The sequence below is a fragment of the Erythrolamprus reginae genome, chromosome Z (assembly GCF_031021105.1).
Source record: "Erythrolamprus reginae isolate rEryReg1 chromosome Z, rEryReg1.hap1, whole genome shotgun sequence".
Taxonomy (NCBI): Eukaryota; Metazoa; Chordata; class Lepidosauria; order Squamata; family Dipsadidae; genus Erythrolamprus; species Erythrolamprus reginae.
Genome location: NC_091963.1, coordinates 24,791,022 through 24,811,763, shown reverse-complemented (window position 1 = coordinate 24,811,763; position 20,742 = coordinate 24,791,022). Strand labels below are relative to the sequence as shown.

Here is a 20,742-nt window from a genome sequence, read left to right as displayed (position 1 = left end):
CCTGTTTGCAAACAAAACCTTTTAAATAAGGTTTTAACAATTTTGCTAGTATTTCATCATCTCTTGAACTCAATTTAACTTCACTTTCCATAATAAATGATCAAATGGTCAGTGATCAAACTATTATGCTTATCACAGATTTAAGGATATTTTTTGTACAATTCTATCTTCATGCAGATTTTCTTTATGTCTTTCTTTTTAATTTTTTTGTCTTCATCTTTTATTATGTTCATTTGCATAAAAGGCATTTTTGTTTCTGCAATTTTTGGTAAACCTTTTGCCCTTCCCAATCATTTCTTACCCTCTTTGCATTGCTTATTTAAATATCAATCATTGTCTTTTTTCTGTTTTCCTCAAGAGTTTAGCATTTAGTTTTTCCTCTGTCTCTGTCACCTCTTTCTACATTTTTTCAGTTGTTTACAGACTATCAGTAGGCAGCCATTTTGCTTTTTGTACTTTGGGGTAATTCTGTTTGATTTATCCTTAACAGCATCATAAATTACAGTTCAGGGTCCTTTGATGCTCTTGTTATCAAATCTAATCCATCAAAATTTCTTTCACCACATCTCCACATTAGACATTACAATTTAGTAGAGACTATAAGATTTTGGGGACCAACCTGCCTTACATCTATGAAGTAATGGTTTGATCAAATTCATCATTATTCTTTTTTGCGAGTGTAATATTTGCTTCTTGCTAGCTTCCTGGCTGATTGCTTTCTGCAACATTACAGGTGGTACCCCTGGGAAATACTCTCGACAAACAACAAGCAGAGAGGTTAAATGCATTGTTGTCTGGCGTTTCAGAGAAATTCCATAGAGGTTATTACGCATTAAAATTAGCTGTTCTCCCATTTGTGGAATGTTATTTGAAAAAAAAAAACTTACCTAGTTCCCAATTCATTTTTCTTAAGAAGAGAGGAAATTGCTTTCTACAGTAGTGAGTCACTCCATTGACCACAAGAATGCAATGTCCTTCTTTTGTGAGTGTTTGTCAATGTTACTAGGAGATGCAAGGGAGGTTTTTTAAATTCAAATATTCATTTCTACCTTTGCTAAGATGGTTTCATTCTTTTTTGCTTTTTAAAACATTACAGTATTTTATTTCATGTTATTATCCAACTCCATTAAATAGTTCCATCTCCCTTTCCATTTATTTCTTCTCTGACTTTGGCTGGACTTTGTTTTATATTCTGTGTCTGCATTCACTATATGATTATGATGCCCCCAAAAGTATCTATATTGTTGTACATTGCTTATAGGTCAGGATTTTAGTAATAGAGAAATCAAATTCATGGCAGTTCTTCTGGCACTCTGGGTAAATATTGTGTGAGTCTGATGATCCGGAAGTCCCCAAGCATGACTCTGCCTGGGGCATTTTCAATATGTGGAGTTTTCTAACCAGTTGTTGCAATTGTTACCTGCTATTAAATGGGAGATAGGAAAACCAGAAAGAGGCAGTACAAGCAGGTCAATCAAAGCTGGACTGACATAGACATCTCAGAGATAAGAAACCACAAAAAAATATGATTTTAGAATGACTCAGGAGAACCTATGGAAGTTTACTTTCTGTTTGGAAACAAATTGAATGGTGGTATTGGGGTGAATTATTATTAGGAATTATTATTATCTCTTATGGATCAACAGTCTAACTGTGTAACTACAGTATACCTGTATAATTACGCTAGAAAGAATGCAGAGAAGGGCAACAAAGATGATTAGGGGGCTGGAGGCTAAAACATATGAAGAATGGTTTGATGAGGAGAAGGACCAGAAGAGATATGATAGCAGTATTCCAATACCTCAGGAGTTGCCACAAAGAAGAAGGAGTCAAACTATTCTCCAAAGCACCTGAGGGTAGAACAAGAAGCAATGGGTAGAAGCTGAACAAGGAGACAAGTAACTTAGAACTAAGGAAACATTTCCTGACAGTTAGAACAATTAATCAGTGGAACAGCTTGCTTCCAGAAGTTGGGCGACACCCCAACACTGGAAGTTTTAAAAAAGATGTTGGATAACCATCGGTCTGAAGTAGTGTAGGGTTTCCTGCCTAAGCAGGGGGTTGGACTAGAAGACCTCCAAGGTCCCTACCAACTCTGTTATTGTCATTGTTATAATTACCATAAATTAATGTAATATTCCCAAATGTAATATTCTCAAATATGTTGGAATATATTTCCCATACGTGCCAAATAGTGTTGCATCTCAACTGGGCACAGATGATGAATGATGATTATTTAATGAATGAATGATTATTATTTAATCACCAGGTAAAAGTAAGCTGTCCTGTGACATACCAGCCAAGTAGAATGTATCCTTTTTTGTCATTGATATTTAGTGCAATGCAGTTTCGGACATGTAACAAGCTTGACTAAGTGAGATTCTTCATTTCACTAATGATAACATCTCAGAAATGATCTTAAAATGGGCTACAGCTTTTTTTCACTCCTTTCCATGATAACCTGGTCTTATGCAAATTAATCTTTTTTCCTTTCTTTTTCAGGGGTGTTGTGAAAGTCGACATAAATCTACAGAAAGTGGATATTGATCAGTGTTCAAATGAAGGGTGGTTTTCAGGAACACACAAATGCAATTTAAATAATACTGAGGTAAGAAATCATATGAAGAAATCTAAACCCATAAATTACAATGCAGATTACATGTTAAATTTTTAGTTTGCACGAAGGCTGGCAATCTTCTTGGTAAATCTAAGTAAATTAGATTGTCAAATTAAGTAAAAATACATTTTAAAACATGGCTAATGCCCAAAATCTAGGTAAGATTTTTGAGAAAAATTAGCATTCTCACATAATATGGTGTAAAATTTCACATTGCCATACGAGATCTATATGAGATCATAGATAAGAGATTACCAAAAATCTCATGACATTTGAGCCTTTATTTAAGTTTTATTGATTTCAAAAATAACAAATTTCCCAAGCTTACTGGTAGAACAACTTCTGTTCCCAAAATAAATAAATAATAATAAAGTTTTCCTTCAACTTTATGACTTTAGGAATATTTTAGGATCCCCAAATCATTTTGTTTTATCTTTGCGTATTCTATATCCTTATTGTATGATATTATATCTTTATTGTATGACATTATATCCTTATTGTATGACATTGCAAGACCAATGTACCTGTTCTGTCAGACTCTCTGGTAGGAGCCTCCCAAAAATTCAAAGGTACAAATTTCAGACACACACACACGCGTTTGAAAATTCAAAACAATGTTCTTTATCACAAAATTCAAAATAAACTAAGCACTCTTTTTGTATTGAAAGACCACTCATCCCAAAACAACCTGGTAGTTTGTACAAGTCCCTTACCAGTTTGTACTTAGCTTGCAGCTGTGACGAAAGTCGGCCAAACCCACATGCTGCTATTTATAGCAGCAGCACTAATTACAGCAGCCCCATCCAACCACAGGTGGCCTCATTTTCTCTTGTAATAATCCTTCAGTTGCTGTCTCCTATGCATCACTCTATGCATGCATGGATGTGTCATTAATTCTTGTTCAGAATCCAAGGATTATACAGATGATTGATCTCCTCCTGGGCTATCTGCCAAACTCTCCTCCTCCCTGTCACTCAGGCCTCCTTGGTCAGAGGAGACTTCGTTGGCAGATTCCACTGGGAGCAAAACAGGCCTACACATTCCTTGGGGCAGGAGCTGGGCCAGAGCTAACCACAACATGTACCAATATTGAAATTAAATAAGGAAAGTCACAATAAAATAGGATTTCATCCTGTGTTTCATTTTTAAGAAGAGACCTACTTCTCTGAATTACTTTTTCACCCCAACCTTCTGTATTGATTGCCATTGGACTTACTTCTAGGTAAGTAAAGCTCTAGACCATACTTTTATTTTGAGGTATTGTTTTGCATTTCAGTAGCTTTTGTTTTTAAACCAGGCCTGAGATCCTTTGTGCTAAAGAGTGAGTTTTGAATATGAACGAACCAAAAAAAATGGCCTTTATGTGTACTTCAAATGAATCTATGTTACACATTTAACACATTTAATTGAGGTTAATATTTACACACCGTGCACATTAATACACATTGCTTAACAAGATCCATTACATTCTGCACAGCAGAGATCTTGCTTAAAAGATGTCAACAATTATGATTGCAAAAATCACAAAAATGCAATGAAAGCTTTGCATTTTTAAAAATGTGGACTGCATGTGTAGCTCACATAAAAATATGCAGAGTTTCATTCACAATATCACAACCATTGTATTTACTTTTTGGACAAGAATCTGCAACCCCACTGGCTTAGTGGGAGGTTTAATGAGCACTAACTAGGAAAATGAAATTCAGTGGTGAGAAAACTAAGGTTCTACATTTAGGTGAGAAAAACAGAATGCACAGTATAATATAGGTCAGTGATGATGAACCTTTTCTTCTTCAGGTGTCGAAAGAGCACATGCGCAAGTGCCCACATCCACAATTCAATGCCTGGGGAGCACGAAAATAGCTTTCTCCACCACCTGGAGGTCCTCTGGAGGCCAGAAATGGCCTGTTTCCCAACTTCTGGTGGGCCTAGTAGGCTTGTTTTTCGTCCTCCCCAAGCTCTAAAGGCTTCCCTGGAGCCAAGGAAAGGCTAAAAATGGGCTTCTCGATACCTCTGGAGGCTCTCTGGAAGCCAAAAACACCTTTCCAGATCCTTTGTGCGAGTCAAAAATCAGCTGGCAGATACACACATGCACGTTGTAGCTGAGCTAGGGCAACAGCTCCTGTGCCAGTAGATATGGCTCTGCGTGCCATCTGTGGCACCCTTGCCATAGGTTCGCCATCACTGGTATAGGTAGTATGTCACTCAATAGTAGTATACTGTGAGAGGGAGCTTGGAGTCCTAGTGGACAAAAATTTAAATATGAGCTAGCTGTGTTCAGCAGATGCCCCCAAAAGGCCAATACAGTTCTAGGCTGCATAAACAAAGGGATAGAATCAAGATCATGTGAAGTGTTAATACCACTTTGAAATGTTTTAGAAAAGCCACACGTTGGATACCGAATCCAGTTTTGATTGCCACAGTGTAAAAAAGATTTTGAGACTCTAAAAACAATGCAAAGAAGATCAACAAAGATGATTAGGGGACGGGAGGCTAAAACATGCAAAGAATAGTTGCTGGGATTGGGTATGTCTAGTCTGATGTCTACATCAATGACCTTTGCGATTACATCACAAGCAACTGTGTCCTCTTCACCGACAATGTAAAACTCTTCAACACCACCGATAACGCAACTACTCTCCAAAAAGACCTGAACTCTGTTTCTGAGTGGTCCAACACATGGAAACTCCAAATCTCAACTAGCAAATGCTCTGTCCTACATATTGGGAAGAAGAATCTGAACTCCAAATATGAACTGAATAATCAAATTATCACAGATAATCCCCACTCGGTTAAAGACCTCGGTATACTAACAACAAAAGATTTAAGTGCCAAAGCCAACTGCAACAACATAGCGAAGAAGGCTTCAAGAGTTGTAAACCTAATCCTACGTAGCTTCTGCTCTGGCAATCTCACACTACTTACCAGATCTTACAAAACTTTTGCCAGACCCATCCTCGAATACAGCTCATCCGTTTGGAACCCATATCGCATCTCAGACATCAACACCCAAAGATACTTCACCAGAAGAGCCCTCCACTCCTCCACTCGAAACAGAATACCCTACGAGACTAGACTTTCAATCCTGGGCCTAGAAAGCCTAGAACTAAGACGCCTTACACAAGTTCTAAGTATTGCCCACAAGATGATATGCTGCAACATCCTGCCTGTCGATGATTACTTCAGCTTCAACCACAACAATACAAGAGCACACAACAGATTTAAACTTAATATTAACCGCTCCAAACTTGACTGTAAAAAAATATGACTTCAGTAACCGAGTTGTCGAAGCGTGGAACTCATTATCGGACTCCATAGTGTCATCCCCAAACCCCCAACACTTTACCCGTGGATTATGCACGGTTGACCTATCCAGATTCCTAAAAAGTCAGTAAGGGGCAAGTACAAGTGCATTAGAGTGCCTTCCGTCCCCTGTCCTATTGCTCTCCTATATCTCCTATACCTTTCTTCTATTCCTATATCTCTTCTTCTATTCTTTCATTGATATGTTCTATTACTATATCTTCTTTTCTATTCTTTCTTAGATATATTTTACTATGAGTATCTCCTCTATAACCTTCATCATGTATTTTACTATGTGTGTGTATATATATATATACTGTACACACCCACTAAAACCCTCATTGTGTATTGGACAAAATAAATAAATAAAATAAAATAAAAAATAAAATAAGTGACATGATAGCAGTGTTCCAATATCTCAGGGCCTGCCACAAAGAAGAAGGGATCAATCTATTCTTCAAAGCAGCTGAGGGCAGGACAAGAAGCAATGGGTGGAAAATAATCGAAGAGATAAAATGACCATTATGGTGAATCTATGGCATGTGTGCCAGAGGTAGCATGCAGAGCCCTCTCTGTGAGCATGCATGCCATCGCCAGCTGCTCTTCTGGCTTCTGGTGCCCCAGAAACCCGAAGACCATGCACACCAGCCACATAGTCTTTGTGCAATGCTGGAGCCCTGGAAACCAGAAGACCAGTTGGCCAACTGATCTTTGAGTTTCTGGGGCTCCGAGACATGCATATGTGTGAACACACGCCTTCCAGTTTGGGCACTCAGTGGCAAAAAGTTTCACCATCACTGACCGATAACTACAGATAAATTTCCTGACAGCTGGAACAATTAATCAGTGCCTCCAGAAGTTGTGAATGCTCCAATACTGGAATTCTTTAAAAAGGCAATTTGTCTGAAATTGTTGTTTCCTATCTAAGCAGCAGGTTGGACGAGGCCACCTCCAAGGTCCTTTTCAACTCTATTATTCTTATTAAGCCGCCCAGAATCATAGAAACAGAGAAACATTTTCTGTATTTTATCTTAGGATGGATATATGTTTATCACAGGCATGTTTAAATTCAGTTACTGTGGATTTATCTACCACGTCTGCTGGAAGTTTGTTCCAAGGATCTACTACTCTTTCAGTAAAATAATATTTTCTCATGTTGCTTTTGATCTTTCCCCCAACTAACTTTAGATTGTGTCCCCTTGTTCTTGTGTTCACTTTCCTATTGAAAACACTTCCCTCCTGGACCTTATTTAACCCTTTAATATATTTAAATGTTTCGATCATGTCCCCCCTTTCCCTTCTGTCCTCCAGACTATACAGATTGAGTTCATTAAGTCTTTCCTGATACGTCTTATGCTTAAGAACTTCCACCATTCTTGTAGCCCGTCTTTGGACCCGTTCAACCATTGGGAGTTGGGTGGCATACAAATGTAATTAATAATAATTGTATTCTATATATCAGTGATGGCAAAACTCCCCCCCCCTCAGGTGCTGAAAGCACGCATGTGTGTTCCAAAACCCATAATGCACTTCCTCCCACAGGTCCCACCCCTATGTATGTGCACACGACCCCTGTTTTGGTCCTAGCAGGCCTCCATGAACCTTCCTGGAACTAAAAATGGCTGTTTGTATTTGAAATTTGGGGCTGACCTGGGCATTGGCTCACATGCCTGCAGAGATGGCTTCGCATTCCACCTGCGGTATGCATGCCATAGGTTCACCATCACGGCTATATATGAATAGGCTAGTTTTCGGAATGTTGCACTTACTGCTTATTTAGAGTGAGGCCACATAGAACTACTAATGCCTTTGCAGTAGAGGAGAAACCTGGGGGAGGATCTGCAAAAGTAGAAAATCTCTTGCCGTCTACTGATGTGGGAGTATTAGCAGTAGCCTACTTTCCATGCTAGTCTATTTGAATTCTTCCCCAATTGCTCCCAGAGCCAAATCTTTCTTCATAGCCAAAGCGGGTGGGTGTTCTGTGTTTTGTTTGTTTTTCTTGAGCATTAGCTCTCTTATAAGTCATTAAGAGCTCTGCATAAAAAAGCATGTTGCAGTTGGTTGGTAAATAAGTGTTCTTTTCAGCTAAAACATTGCAAAATGGGAATGAAAAATGTACTGTGCAATTTCTGCCAATATGTTGCTGCCAAATTTGCGTTGCAAATCTCCAGATAACCACATGATGGCGTCAAAGATACCTATAAAACAAACTCTTTTCTGCCAACTGATAATTATTCAGATATTTTCAGCCCAGAATCTGGCAACGCCAATATCAACTATGAATTCGTAAGATTTTTGCTATCAACTGGTCAACTGTTGATATATTCTCTTAATAGGCTTTTTGTTCATCAGTGAAAAGCTCAAAGCAAAATTAGTTTCTCCAGTTGCTGAATTCACTAAATCATTAATATTTGTTTGCTTTCGCCAGTGAGATCCTCCATTACAGTTTGGAATTTTGTGTATTTATTGTGGCTTATAAACCAAAGTATGGACTACTGTTATATGTGCAAACCACCTCCATTCTGATGAAATTGGTCCCAAAGTTTAGGAAAATTTATTCTTCCAGGAGAGATGAAAAAAAATTGTGGGTGGAAGATTTCTATGAAAATGAAAGGAGAAGAGCAAGGAAGGTCAAGTTCAAGGCCAAGGTCAAGGGCATCATTCTTTCACTCACCAAGGAACGTCCCCCATAGTTGCCCAAGAATGTTTGAATGTGAGTTCTGCCCCATTGATTCAGGTCCATATTTAAATTAATAAAATGACCCATAAATCCCAGTTCTGTGGTTCATGTGTTTATTCCGGTGTCCGTCACAACTTGGACAGTGTTCTTCAACTATGGACACTTTATGAGGTGTGGACTTCAACTCCCAGAAGTTTCTTGAAGTTGCCAAGGTTGAGGAAACATTGGTTTAAGGAATGGGAAAGGTGTAGTAGTACTGCACTCTGTTGTGCATAGACTATGGATAATGGTATATGCTCTTTATTTATCTTCTCACCCAGAGGATAGAAAGACCATGCAATCCCTATCCAAGAGATTTTGTGTGCATGGCTATCAGTGATAAAATAGAATAGAATAGAATTCTTTATTGGCCAAGTTGATTGGACACACAAGGAATTTGTCTTGGTGCATATGCTCTCAGCGTACATAAAAAGAAAAAGATACATTTGTCAAGAATCATGTGGTACAACACAATGATTGTCATAGGAGTCAAATAAACAATGAAGAAACAATCAATATTAATAAAAATCTTAGGGTACAAGCAAGAAGTAACAGTCATACAGTCCTAAGTGCGAGGAAAAGGATGATAGGAATGATTAGAAAAATCTAGTAGAAATAGAAGTGCAGACGTAGTAAAAAGTTTGACAGTGTTGAGGGAATTATTTGTTTAGCAGAGTGATGGCGTTCGGGGGGGGGAAAACCTGTCCTTGTGTCTAGTTGTCTTGGTGTGCAGTGCTCTGCAGCGATGTTTTGGGGGTAGGAGTTGAAACAATTTGTGTCCAGGATGTGAGGTGTCAGTAAATATTTTCACCGCCCTCTTTTTGTTCTTCCATATTCTATTATGTAAATAGACCAACTATCTACCCTAACAAGGATGCTTTATGTAAATCACCTGACAACGTGGACAACACTGGCCATGTGTCTGCCTTCAGGAAATAAAAAATACATTATTAACTTACAGTGCATTATACAATTATTAAATCAGGTTCCCACTTGATCCCACTGCTCTAGAAATCAAAAGCAGTCAATTTAACATTCTCCCACCAGATTGTCCTATTCAATCATTTGTTCAAAATCATCTAGTGGGCAGTTTTAGTCCAACATTTTAACTACTATGCCATATTCTGGTTTTCTCAACTAACTTTGCTTTTTCCTATGTTATGAAACTGCAACCCTCTTATCTTGTTTTCTTAAAGATAACCCACTAATGAAGTACTTCATGATCTTCAACTTCAGAGTATCCGATTCCTCCTTCCATTCATGAAGTTGTGGCAAATAGCTAATTATAAGAAAATTAGACTCTAGTATTGTTACTGTAGAAACCATCTCTTTATACTTTCAATTAATACAAACCTGCGAATATATAAGCACTTTCATGTAACTTGCTTTTATAACAAAACCCGCGTTCAGAGATCCATGCAAATACGAATAATAGCATGAAAAGTGAATGAAAGCAGCAAGGTTTTGACATTTAGCACGTTTAATGAATGGCAGTCTAGCTGGGTGCTATTCGCATTTGGGGACGAGCTATGAAAGCCCAACTGAGGGTGCCAAGGGGCTACGTTTCTATTTACACTCTTTTCAGAAAGAGCAGAGCCAAAATAAGTAGGTCACAGTGGCGGGAAGGTTTTGTGTGTGGCAGCTGGGGAAAAGGATTTGCACGTTGAACAGAGAAAGGCAGCTGAAAAGAAGGGATGGAGCATTGAACAGATAAACGAAGGTGTATAACGAGTCCTTTTGAATTTAGGAAGAGGTCTTCATTGAGATGAGCTAAATGATAAATGGACAGCAGGGCCTTGTGTTGTTCTTAATCACATAGACTAAATAGGATGTGAATTCCCCAGACAATAAAACCAGTGGTAGGATTCAATTTTTTTTACTACCGGTTCTGTGGGCCTGGCACAGCTTGGTGGAGCATGGCAAGCAAAGGACGCTCTAAAATCTCAATTCTCTAAATACACTGTAATATATTTTATATACTTACTTATATATTGACTAAATTACTATGAACAAACTTTATGTAGTGAAAACGCTTTAAGTTGTCTATCTAGTAGTCTTTTTATGATGTTTATCATTTACATTACACTATGGAAAATGCATTTTTTCATAGTGAAGCTGACCAAGGAGAGATTCAACATGGAGATAAGGAGGAATTTCCTGATGGTCAGAGCAATCAACCAATGGAACAACCTATCAGTGGACGTTTTGAACTCCAACACTCTGGACATTTTTAAGAGAAGATTGAACTGCCACTTGACTGGTGTACTATAGAGTTCCTGCTTGGGCAGGGGGTTGAACTCGATGGCCTTCATGGTCCCTTTCAACTCTAACAATAAATAAATAAATAAATAGGGCCACAACTGGCGCACCAGGTCGACCTGGGCAAACAATTAAGGTATGCAGTCCAGAGGAAGATTTATCAACCTTAGCAACTTTAAAAAGAATGAACTTCAACTCTCAGAATTCCCCAGTTGGCTGAAGAGTTTTAGGAGGTGAAGTCCACATATCATAAAATTGCTAAGGTTGAGAAACATCGGTCCAGAGGAACAGATATTTAGGGTGCAATTTGTGAGCAACGGAGAGCTCCTAAATCACCCTATCTACTGTTAATATTTCTCCTTCTAGAGATATGATTACAGCACAGTATTTACTATTTTTGTTTTCTACCGAAAATAGTCCGAATTAAGGCTTTTAAGTTTTCACAGAATGCAACACACCTATTTCGCACTTAAAACTTCTCAGCCTCCTACCAAAAAAGGAAAAAAGAGGTTGGAAAATGTCAGTCTCTCCCTCAGAAACATCGTGACATTTCCAGATGTTCTCCTGGGGCCTTGGAAGCAGAAAACCATTAAACATGGAACGTTTAGCTCCCAGTCAGAAAAAAAAAATCACCCATTTTTTGCTTAGCTGCTATTCAGCTCAAAAGTTTGGATATAAACAAAAACATTTATTTCAAAAGGGCCAATTTATAAATGTTAGTATGCCGGATGTGCCATATTATTTTCTGTGTGTATGTGCTCTCCATAAAGGTTAGGGACATGTGAGAAGATTTGTGGGAATATTTTAAGCAAAAAACCCATAAATATCAAATCAAGTGACACAAGTCACTGAATACTAGCAAGATTTTGTTTGTTTGTCAAAATGTGTGCAAGATAATAGGTATAGTATGAACATAAACAAAAGCAAAATAGCTATTGGTAAATTTGGACAATGTGATAGTAGGACAGGTATGGATGGGGCGCTTATGCATGAAATTTTGGGCTTAGAAAACTTAGAGCTATGTCGCCTTTGATCTGATCTAAATGTAGTTCATAAAATTATCTACTGCAATGTCCTACCAGTCAGTGAATACTTCAACTTCAACCGTAACTACACAAATGCACAAAATAGATTCAAACTCAATGTAAATCGCTTGAAACTGCAGAAAATACGACTTCAGCAACAGAGTGATCAGTGTCTGGAATAAACCACCTGACTCTGTGGTTTCTTCCCCAAACTCCAAAAACTTTAACTTTAGACTGTCTCCAGTCGGCCTCATCCAATTCCTAAGAGGTCTGTAAGGGACGTGCATAATTACTCAGGTTTTCAACTGTGCTGCTAGAGAGTGTTCTGTATTTGTAATTTCTAATGTACATACACTACAGGGATATGAGACCCTCAAGTGTAGCTGGTGTATAGGAAATGGCAACAAGACAGCAGGACGTGAGAAATAATGGAGCTTATTTGGGATTGCTCAGGATTCCCCCTATGCAGGCTTCTCTATGTCTGACTTCAGGTGTGTCTGTGTGTAAACAGTCAAATTCCATCCATCAGGAGCTTTCATTGTTCAGTCCTGGCTGCCAAAGTAATTCCACCTCTAAGCACCATGCTGTTTATTCCTCAACTCTGCAGTTCTACTGATTTCTGTTCTATATATATTAATGCCATTCTTACTGTTTACACTTAACTGTGTGATTGGAGGCAGAGGCTGAAAATATCTGCCACAGTTTGAAAACAAGTAATATATGAATTCAGGAGAGCTAAACCACTGAAATGCTTAAAGTATTGGACTAAGAGTAGGAACACCTAGATTCTCTTCCACCTTCAACCATGGAAGCTGTCTGAATAATTTGGGGCTAGTCAATTCCTATCTCAGTCCCAACCTCCCCTCTTGGTAGTTGTTCTGAGGAAATAAAGGAGGAAGGAATGCTGCCGATGTTACCTTCATTTCCTGAGCAAAAAGCAGAATATAAATTAATAAATACATCAAGAAAAAAATATTCCTAAACAGGGAATCAAATTGAAACAATCTCCTCAAACTACTACTCTAGGCTCTGGAGGGTGCCAAGTTTGGGGAAAATGTCATAAAGCTGGGATAAAAAGAAAGAAAGAAAGAAAGAAAGAAAGAAGGAAAGAAAGAAAGAAAGAAAGAAAGAAGGAAAGAAAGAAAGAAAGAAAGAAAGAAGGAAAGAAAGAAAGAAAGAAGGAAGGAAAGAAAGAAAGAAAGAAGGAAAGAAAGAAAGAAGGAAAGAAAGAAAGAAGGAAAGAAAGAAAGAAGGAAAGAAAGAAGGAAAGAAGGAAAGAAAGAAAGAAGGAAAGAAAGAAAGAAAGAAGGAAGGAAAGAAAGAAAGAAAGAAAGAAAGAAAGACAACCAAACACCCATGGTTTGGATTTATCTTTTCAAAAGTTGTGAATAATCCCACTTTGATTTTTAAAAACATTGTGTGATTTTTTTTAAATCTCAGCCTCTTAGCGAAGAATGCAGGTTGAGCTATACTTAGCAAGTGCAATATTGCAATAGTGACTCATTAAGGTCTGAGTCTAAATTAATTTTGAGCACCAGGATATAAGTGGAAAACAGGTGCTGTGCAAAATAATAGCAACACAACTACATGCTCCTTAATCTGGGAAGCAACATCCTGATTTAAATTTGAAAAGCAAAACAGGCACATACCCTTCAGTGGAGTTTAGAGCACTGACATTTTCTATTATAGCTGATTCTTGGTTTAATCAGAAATTTATTGTGTAGCACTATACACACAAAAGATGTGAAAAATCTGTGGCTCTGATGCCAACGTCATTATGAGTAATACAAGACAGCAAGAAACACGAGATCTCTTTGGAAACTTGGCAGTTTAAATTAGGGCTCAGGAGTGCAACATCCATCTTAAAATTGCCAACTGCCCTTTGGAAACAAAAATGTTAGAAAGGCTAGCCAAACTTGAAGATTTTGTTGTGGTTGGAGTTTGGAATGGGTTAATGAAATTCTTTTACCCTCATTTCTGGAGTGCACTTGAGTGCTAATATCAGCTCCCTACTTATTTCTCCAGAACACATGGCATTAAAAGGAAAAAGAAGAGGATGAAACATACAACATCTGGGTGGGCATTGGATTTGGTATTGTGTACTGTACTGTTTTTTATTATTGTTGTGAGCCGCCCCAAGTTTGCGGAGAGGGGCGGCATATAAATCCAATAAACCTAACCTAACCTAAACCCATATTGTCTAGGACAGAGGTGGACCATCTCTGTTCTGATGACCATAAATGACTCCAAGCCATGCCATTATTTTATTTTATTTTTATTTATTTTATTTATTGTTAGCGTTGAAAGGGACCATGCAGGTCATCAAGTCCAACCCCCGGCCTGAGCACGTTGACTCTGTATGTTCTTTCCTATCCAGCTTCATGGATCACAATCATATATTCATCCTTTGGAGACAATCCAATTCAATTTCCTTAAAATAGTTTCTGGAATGCTCTAATGTGTTCTTAATGTTACATTCTGGATAGAATTGGGAAGAGTCTAATAAGAAACTTAAACCTAGTTTATGCAATCAGATTTTGGCTCATCTGATGGACATTTCATGTTGGCTGACAACTTTAACACCTGATGCTTGAGACTGTTAGGCATGAAATTTAGGCATTTTGGAAGTGCTCTTATTCCGATCCAAGTGGAGAGAGTCAGAACAGTAGATCATGTGTTGAGATATTTGTTTACTTTTTATTATTCCTGTTTTAATGTATTTTTACAGCAAATTAGATAAACTTTAGGTGGTTTTTTCCTCCTCCTTCCAGACTCCAATACTGAAAAACCTAGAGATGCCAATTTTTAATGCTACAGAACAGATTGTTAACTCTACACAATTAATTATAGGGGCCATATGGACTGTTTGCAGTGTAAACTTTAATTTTTGTATGATGTTACAATTTGTTTTCATTGCATTGCCTTACCTTAGATATAGCACATAATAAAAGGCTGAAATAGGGGGATAAATCATATATTCTGGGAACTATTAGGGAAGAATGATTTTGACTCTGTTTCTCTATCTGAACTGAGTTGCCTCTTGTTCTTCTGGAGTACATCCCTCCTAGAAATACAGATTGTATTCCATCACGTAATGGGTAGAAATGAAATAATCCATGGTTGCATTCTGGCATACTTCAGAAATTTCCTATCCTAAGGAATGTACAAACAGTAGCTTATTCTACTGGTTATATTTGAAATTTGCCCTTTATTTTCTTATTTATTTATTTATTTATTTATTCGATTTTTATGCCACCCTTCTCCTTAGACTCAGGGCGGCTTACAACATGTTAGCAATAGCACTTTTTAACAAAGCCAGCATATTGCCACCACAATCCGGGTCCTCATTTTACCCACCTTGGAAGGATGGAAGGCTGAGTCAACCTTGAGCCGGTGGTGAGATTTGAACCGCTGACCTACAGATCTACAGTCAGCTTCGGTCGCCTGCACTACAGCACTCTACCTGCTGTACCACCCAGGCTCATATCTGATACATTTATCCACGATTGACCTCTCCATGTTCCTAAGAGGTAGAGTGCTGTACTGCAGGCCACCAAAGCTGACTGTAGCTCTGTAGGTCAGCATACAGGGGCGTACATAAGTGCACCAGTGTGCCTTTCGTCCCCTGTACAATTGTCTCTCCTTTATATCATATATCTTTTCTTCCTTTCATATATCTTCTCCTCTATTTTTATATATTTTCTTCTATTATTTTCTTTATATATACTACTACATGTCTATTCTGTTCAATATGTATTGTGTATTGGACAAAACAAACAAACAAAACAAACAAACAAACAAACAAAGATATAAATAAAATATTATTTCCCCACATCTTTTTTTCTTTTTCAGTATTTTCTTCTCTCATTTTCTTTATTCCCTTCCCTCCTCTTCATTCCCTTGTACTGCTCCTCACTGTTCATTGCACTATGATAAGACTCTAGCAGGCAAAAGCCTTTCACTGACAGCTTTATTGAAGGTCTCCTTTTCTTCAGAAAATAAGACTTTTCAAGTGTAATCACACTACAAAGGAGAGCTAAAACATCTCTCCCTGACTACAACCTTCTTTTCCCCCAATATCTCTCCCTAGCAATTAAGCAATAATGATTGATGGTTGCTGTCTCTGCTGTATCGGATTTATTTTTGTAGTTTTACAGCCTTGTGAATAGGTCTCCCAGCTAAAACAAGGAAAATAAGTAAAAGCAAAGGTAAATAATATATAAATATTCAGACAATGTTTTATAATGTTTGGAGATTTTTAAGTCATAGAAATCACTCCCGATACTGACATATTATCTGGGTTCTTCTCGAATTGCAAAGAAATTGATTGCCAGGGTAGGAGGTAGAGTTTTGACTCTCTACTCTGATAATTTTCTGGCAGTGTTAACATTTTAAATTTGCAGCCAATATGATAGAAACATAGAAGATTGACGGCAGAAAAAGACCTCACGGTCCATCTAGCCTGCCTTATATTATTTCCTATATTTTATCTTAGGATGGATCTATGTTTATCCCAGGCATGTTTAAATTCAGTTATTGTGGATTTACCAACCATGTCTGCTGGAAGTTTTTTCCAAGCATCTATTACTCTTTCAGTAAAATAATATTTTCTCACGTTGCTTCTGATCTTCCCCCAACTAACCTCAGTTTGTGCCCCCTTGTTCTTGTGTTCACTTTTCTATTAAAAACACTTCCTTCCTGAACCTTATTTAACCCTTTAACATATTTAAATGTTTCGATCATGTCCCCCCCCCCTTTCCCTTCTGTCCTCCAGACTATACAGATTGAGTTCATTAAGTCTTTCCTGATAAGTTTTATGCTTAAGACCTTCCACCATTTTTGTAGCTCATCTTTGGACACGTTCAATTTTATCAATATCTTTTTGTAGGTGAGGTCTCCAGAACTGAACACAGTATTCCAAATGTGGTTTCACCAGTGCTCTTCCTGCTTGTTATATCTCTAGCTGTGCAGCCAAGCATTCTACTTGCTTTACCTACCGCCTGGCTGCACTGTTTACCCATTTTTAGACTGTTAAATGTTGCTTTGGTTGATTTTTTTCTACCTTTATATTTAGGTGTGGAAGAAAAAAGAAAAATAACTGCCAGAAACTATTTAAAAAACCCATGATAAACATAAGTTGGATATGTGGTGTGTGTGTGGTGGTTTTAAGGATTGATTCACCATTGTGATTGTATTAACTTTCCATTACTAATAGTTTTCTAGTATGGAGACTTTATTGAGACTTTTTGGCTATATGTCAATTCTGTTGTCTTCTATTAAAAGTTGCAATGCTTGAATCAATCAAACCATTGTACAGTTTGTATTAAAACTGAAGTTTTGTAAAAAAAATAGACACCTAGTTATAAATTACATAAATAATCTGGTTGTAAAGATTATGCTATACCTCCTTCCAACTAACCTTTTGGGATACTTTATAATCTCATTCAGAGACCAGTTTTAGAGAACAATTATTATAATACAGAAACAAATAGAAATGTAATGTTTCCCATGGCGTGTCTTCAGTTTTGGTTACTGCCAGGAACTCTTACCAAGAAGGCAGTGAAGTGTTTCTGTTGTGATAGCAAGGATGTATAATGTTTTGATACACTGATCAGAACCAAATTTGATATGGCTAGGAACCTCTCCAGTTACTTAGAGTAGGAAAGGAAGTTTGTCTATTGGACATATGCAAAAGAGACTTGCTTTATATGGCTCCTGGCCTCTGGAATTGTCCTTAAGCTATATATTGCAGAGGTCCCCAACCTTTTTTGCACCAGGGACCGGCTTTAAGCTAGACCAGTTTTCCATGGCCCGGTGGGGGTGGGGAGAGCTAGCTGTCAGTGGCGCCGTAAAAGGGGCGATCAAGAGAGGAATGGGTGAATGAATGGACGGAGGGTGGGAAGGAAGGAAGGAAAGAGGGAAGGTACAGGAAGAAGAAGGGTGCAAAGAAGCAAAGAAAGGTGTGAAAGGGGAGAGTAAGAGAGGAAGGAGTGAAAGAAGGGAATGAGGGAGGAAAGAAGGGAGGAAGGAAAAGGAAAGCAAGAAATGGAGGGAGGAAAGGAAGGAAGGAAAGAAAGAAGGAAAGAGGGAAGGGACAGGAACAGAGGAAGGAAGCAAGGAAACGTATGAAAGGGGAGAGTAAGAGAGGAAGGACTGGAGGGAGGGAGGGAGGGAAGAAGGTAGGAAGGAGAAAGAAAAGAAATAGAGGAAGGGAAGGTAAGAGAGAGAAAGAAAAAGAGCAAGAAAGAAAGCAAGAAAGAGAAAGAAAGAAAGAAAGAAAGGCAACTTCAAAGAAAGGCTCACTGAGCATCTCTCACTCTCTCTCTCTTTCTATCCCTCTTTCTTTCTTTCTCTTCCTTTCTCTCTCTCCTCTTCCTTTATCTCCTCTCTCTCTCTCCCTCTCTCTTTCTCTCCCCCCTCTCTCCCCCTTTCCCTCTCTCTTTCTCTCTCTCTCCCTCTCTTGCTATCTCTCCCCCCTTTCCCTCTCTTTCTCCCTCTCTTTCTGCTTGCGGACAGGCTGGCGAGGAGGCCAGCCTGTCCGCAAGCAGCCCGAGGAACTCAGAGGTCTGGAGGCGCCGGCGGAGCGGAGAGAAGCCCCCGCTAGGCTGCGCGCTCCGGTCTTTCCTCGGCCCTTCGGAAGGATCGCGCGCCTCTTCTTCCTCCTCGTTTCTTGGTCCCCATCCTCCTTTCTACTTTCTCCCCCTTCTCTTCCTAGCCCACTCGGAATATTCAAAATAAGAAAAGCCTTTGCCGGCGAAGGTTTTTCTTATTTTGAATATTCCGAGTGGGCTAGCAGGGAGATAGGGAGCGCGCGAACCGCCCGTGCGCCCCCCGACATTCAATATCACCTTCCGCCGGCCCCGCCTCTCCTGCAAACCCCCTTGCTGAGAGCCCGGGGCGAAAGTGCTCTCGGCAAATGTGAGGCGGGCAGGGCGTGCGTTCCGGGTGCGGGAGGAGCTGCGGTGAAAGGCAGGAGGTGGCAGAGGAGCAGAGGGGGCAAATCGGGCGAGCGGTGGGCAGCGCGGAAAGGCCGAGGGGGCCCTGGCGCCGCGGACCGGCTGAAAAACCCCAACGGCCCGGTCCTGGTCCGCGGACCGGCGGTTGGAGACCCCTGATATATTGGCTCCTATTATAGTAAAAGTCCTTCTCTTTCATTTTAATTATTGTAATGACTTATTTTTATTTAATTGAATTAATTTTGTAAAAATACTTCCTTTTTTAAAATTGTTATAAGCTTTCTTGGCTGTTGAAATAAATAGAAAGGCATTGTATAAACACAGTAATGAATATAATACCATAACATACCACGGCATAATGTATCCAACTATCTTCATTTAGGATATTGGATTTTCTTTAGAACATTAAAGAAGCTTCTTTTATCATTGACTAAGAGCTTTTTACAGGAACAAAGGGGTTTTTAAATGCAAGGCCTTTCTTTTCTTCTGTTATTCTTCTTTATAGAAAAAGCTCATATAGGATAATCGTTTGGCATTATTTTGGCCTTCCTTCAAAAACGATATACCTAGAGAAAAGTAGAGGTTTGACAGAAGAGTCAATGATATTTTGCAATGCAAGTTATTCACCATGCCAGAAAATGAGTTGTTTAGTGACAAATCTTCAACCGTGTGACTGATCTCATATACTGTTAGCTCCCTAAATAGACCAGATCAGAAAATCAATTCCATAGGAAGGTTATTGTTTCCATTATTGAGATTGGATAGTACAATCTTACAAGTTTGATTGTGCTGCAGGTTTGATGGCCTGAAAGGAAAATAATCTTCTTTACTTTCTATTGATAATGTCTAATCTCTAAACGATCTCTGCAATTCAATAAGGATTCTCTAGAATTACTGGTGGTATATGTATTGCCACTACATATCAATAATACAAATATAGAAATGCTAATTCCAGGTGAGATTTTACCTGGTTACATGGGAAGTGAGAAAGAGTGGATGGATCTGTCCCCTCTGTCAATCTCCTTATGTAGAAAGAAAATAGAAAGATTCTTTTTTCCATAGACCAGTGATGGTGAACCTTTTTTTCCTCAGGTGCCAAAAGAGCATGCATGCACTTTATCGCGCATGCACAAGTGCCCACACCCATAATTCAATGCCTGGGGAGGGTGAAAATAGCTTCCACCCTCCCCGGAGGTGCTCTGGAGGCCAGAAACGGCTTGCTTCCCAACTTCTGGTGGACCCATTAAGCTTGTGTTTCATCCTCCCCGAGCTCTGAAGGCTTCCCTGGAGCCGGGGGAAGGTAAAAATCATCCCCCACCCCACTGGAAGATCTCTGGAAGCTAAAAACATTCTCCCAGAGCCTCTGTGTGAGCCAAAAATCAGATGGCTGGCACAGACATGCACGTTGGAGCTGAGCTAGGGCAACGGCTCATGTGCCAGCAGATATGGCTCTGCGTGCCACCGTTCGTACCCATGCCATAGGTTCACCATCACTGCCATAGACTGTCCCCAAGTGAATATTGAGGAAACATTTCTGAAATTTCAATGAAGAGAACATCTATACATAGAGGATCTGTCCAAAGCTTGCATAATAATGTTTCACATTGAAGCATCTTGAAAGTCAGTTCCTCCTTGAATGAGGAGGAGAAACCAAAAGGGACTTTTAGGGAAATGTCTATGGAGATTCTCAACCATACAGCTCATGGTTGTCCCAAGGGCACTTTTTTTCAAGGGTTTTCTGGGACTTTCTGGGTTTTCTTTGAAGATGTTTCGCTTCTCATCTAAGAAGCTTCTTCAGCTATCAGCTCTGAAGAAGCTTCTTGTTTGGGAAGTGAAATGCCTTCAGAGGAAAAACCAGAAAGT

The 20,742-nt window shown here is 39.0% G+C and overlaps 1 protein-coding gene across 1 annotated transcript in view; it reads left to right on the top strand.

Moving 5' to 3' along the window:
* Window positions 1–20,742, top strand: part of GPR158 (G protein-coupled receptor 158) — a 202,648-nt gene that overhangs the window by 36,290 nt on the left and 145,616 nt on the right. The window contains exon 2 of the mRNA XM_070727067.1: window positions 2,503–2,608. Within this exon, the coding sequence (XP_070583168.1) occupies window positions 2,503–2,608 (106 nt within the window). The remainder of the gene's footprint in view (window positions 1–2,502; window positions 2,609–20,742) is intronic.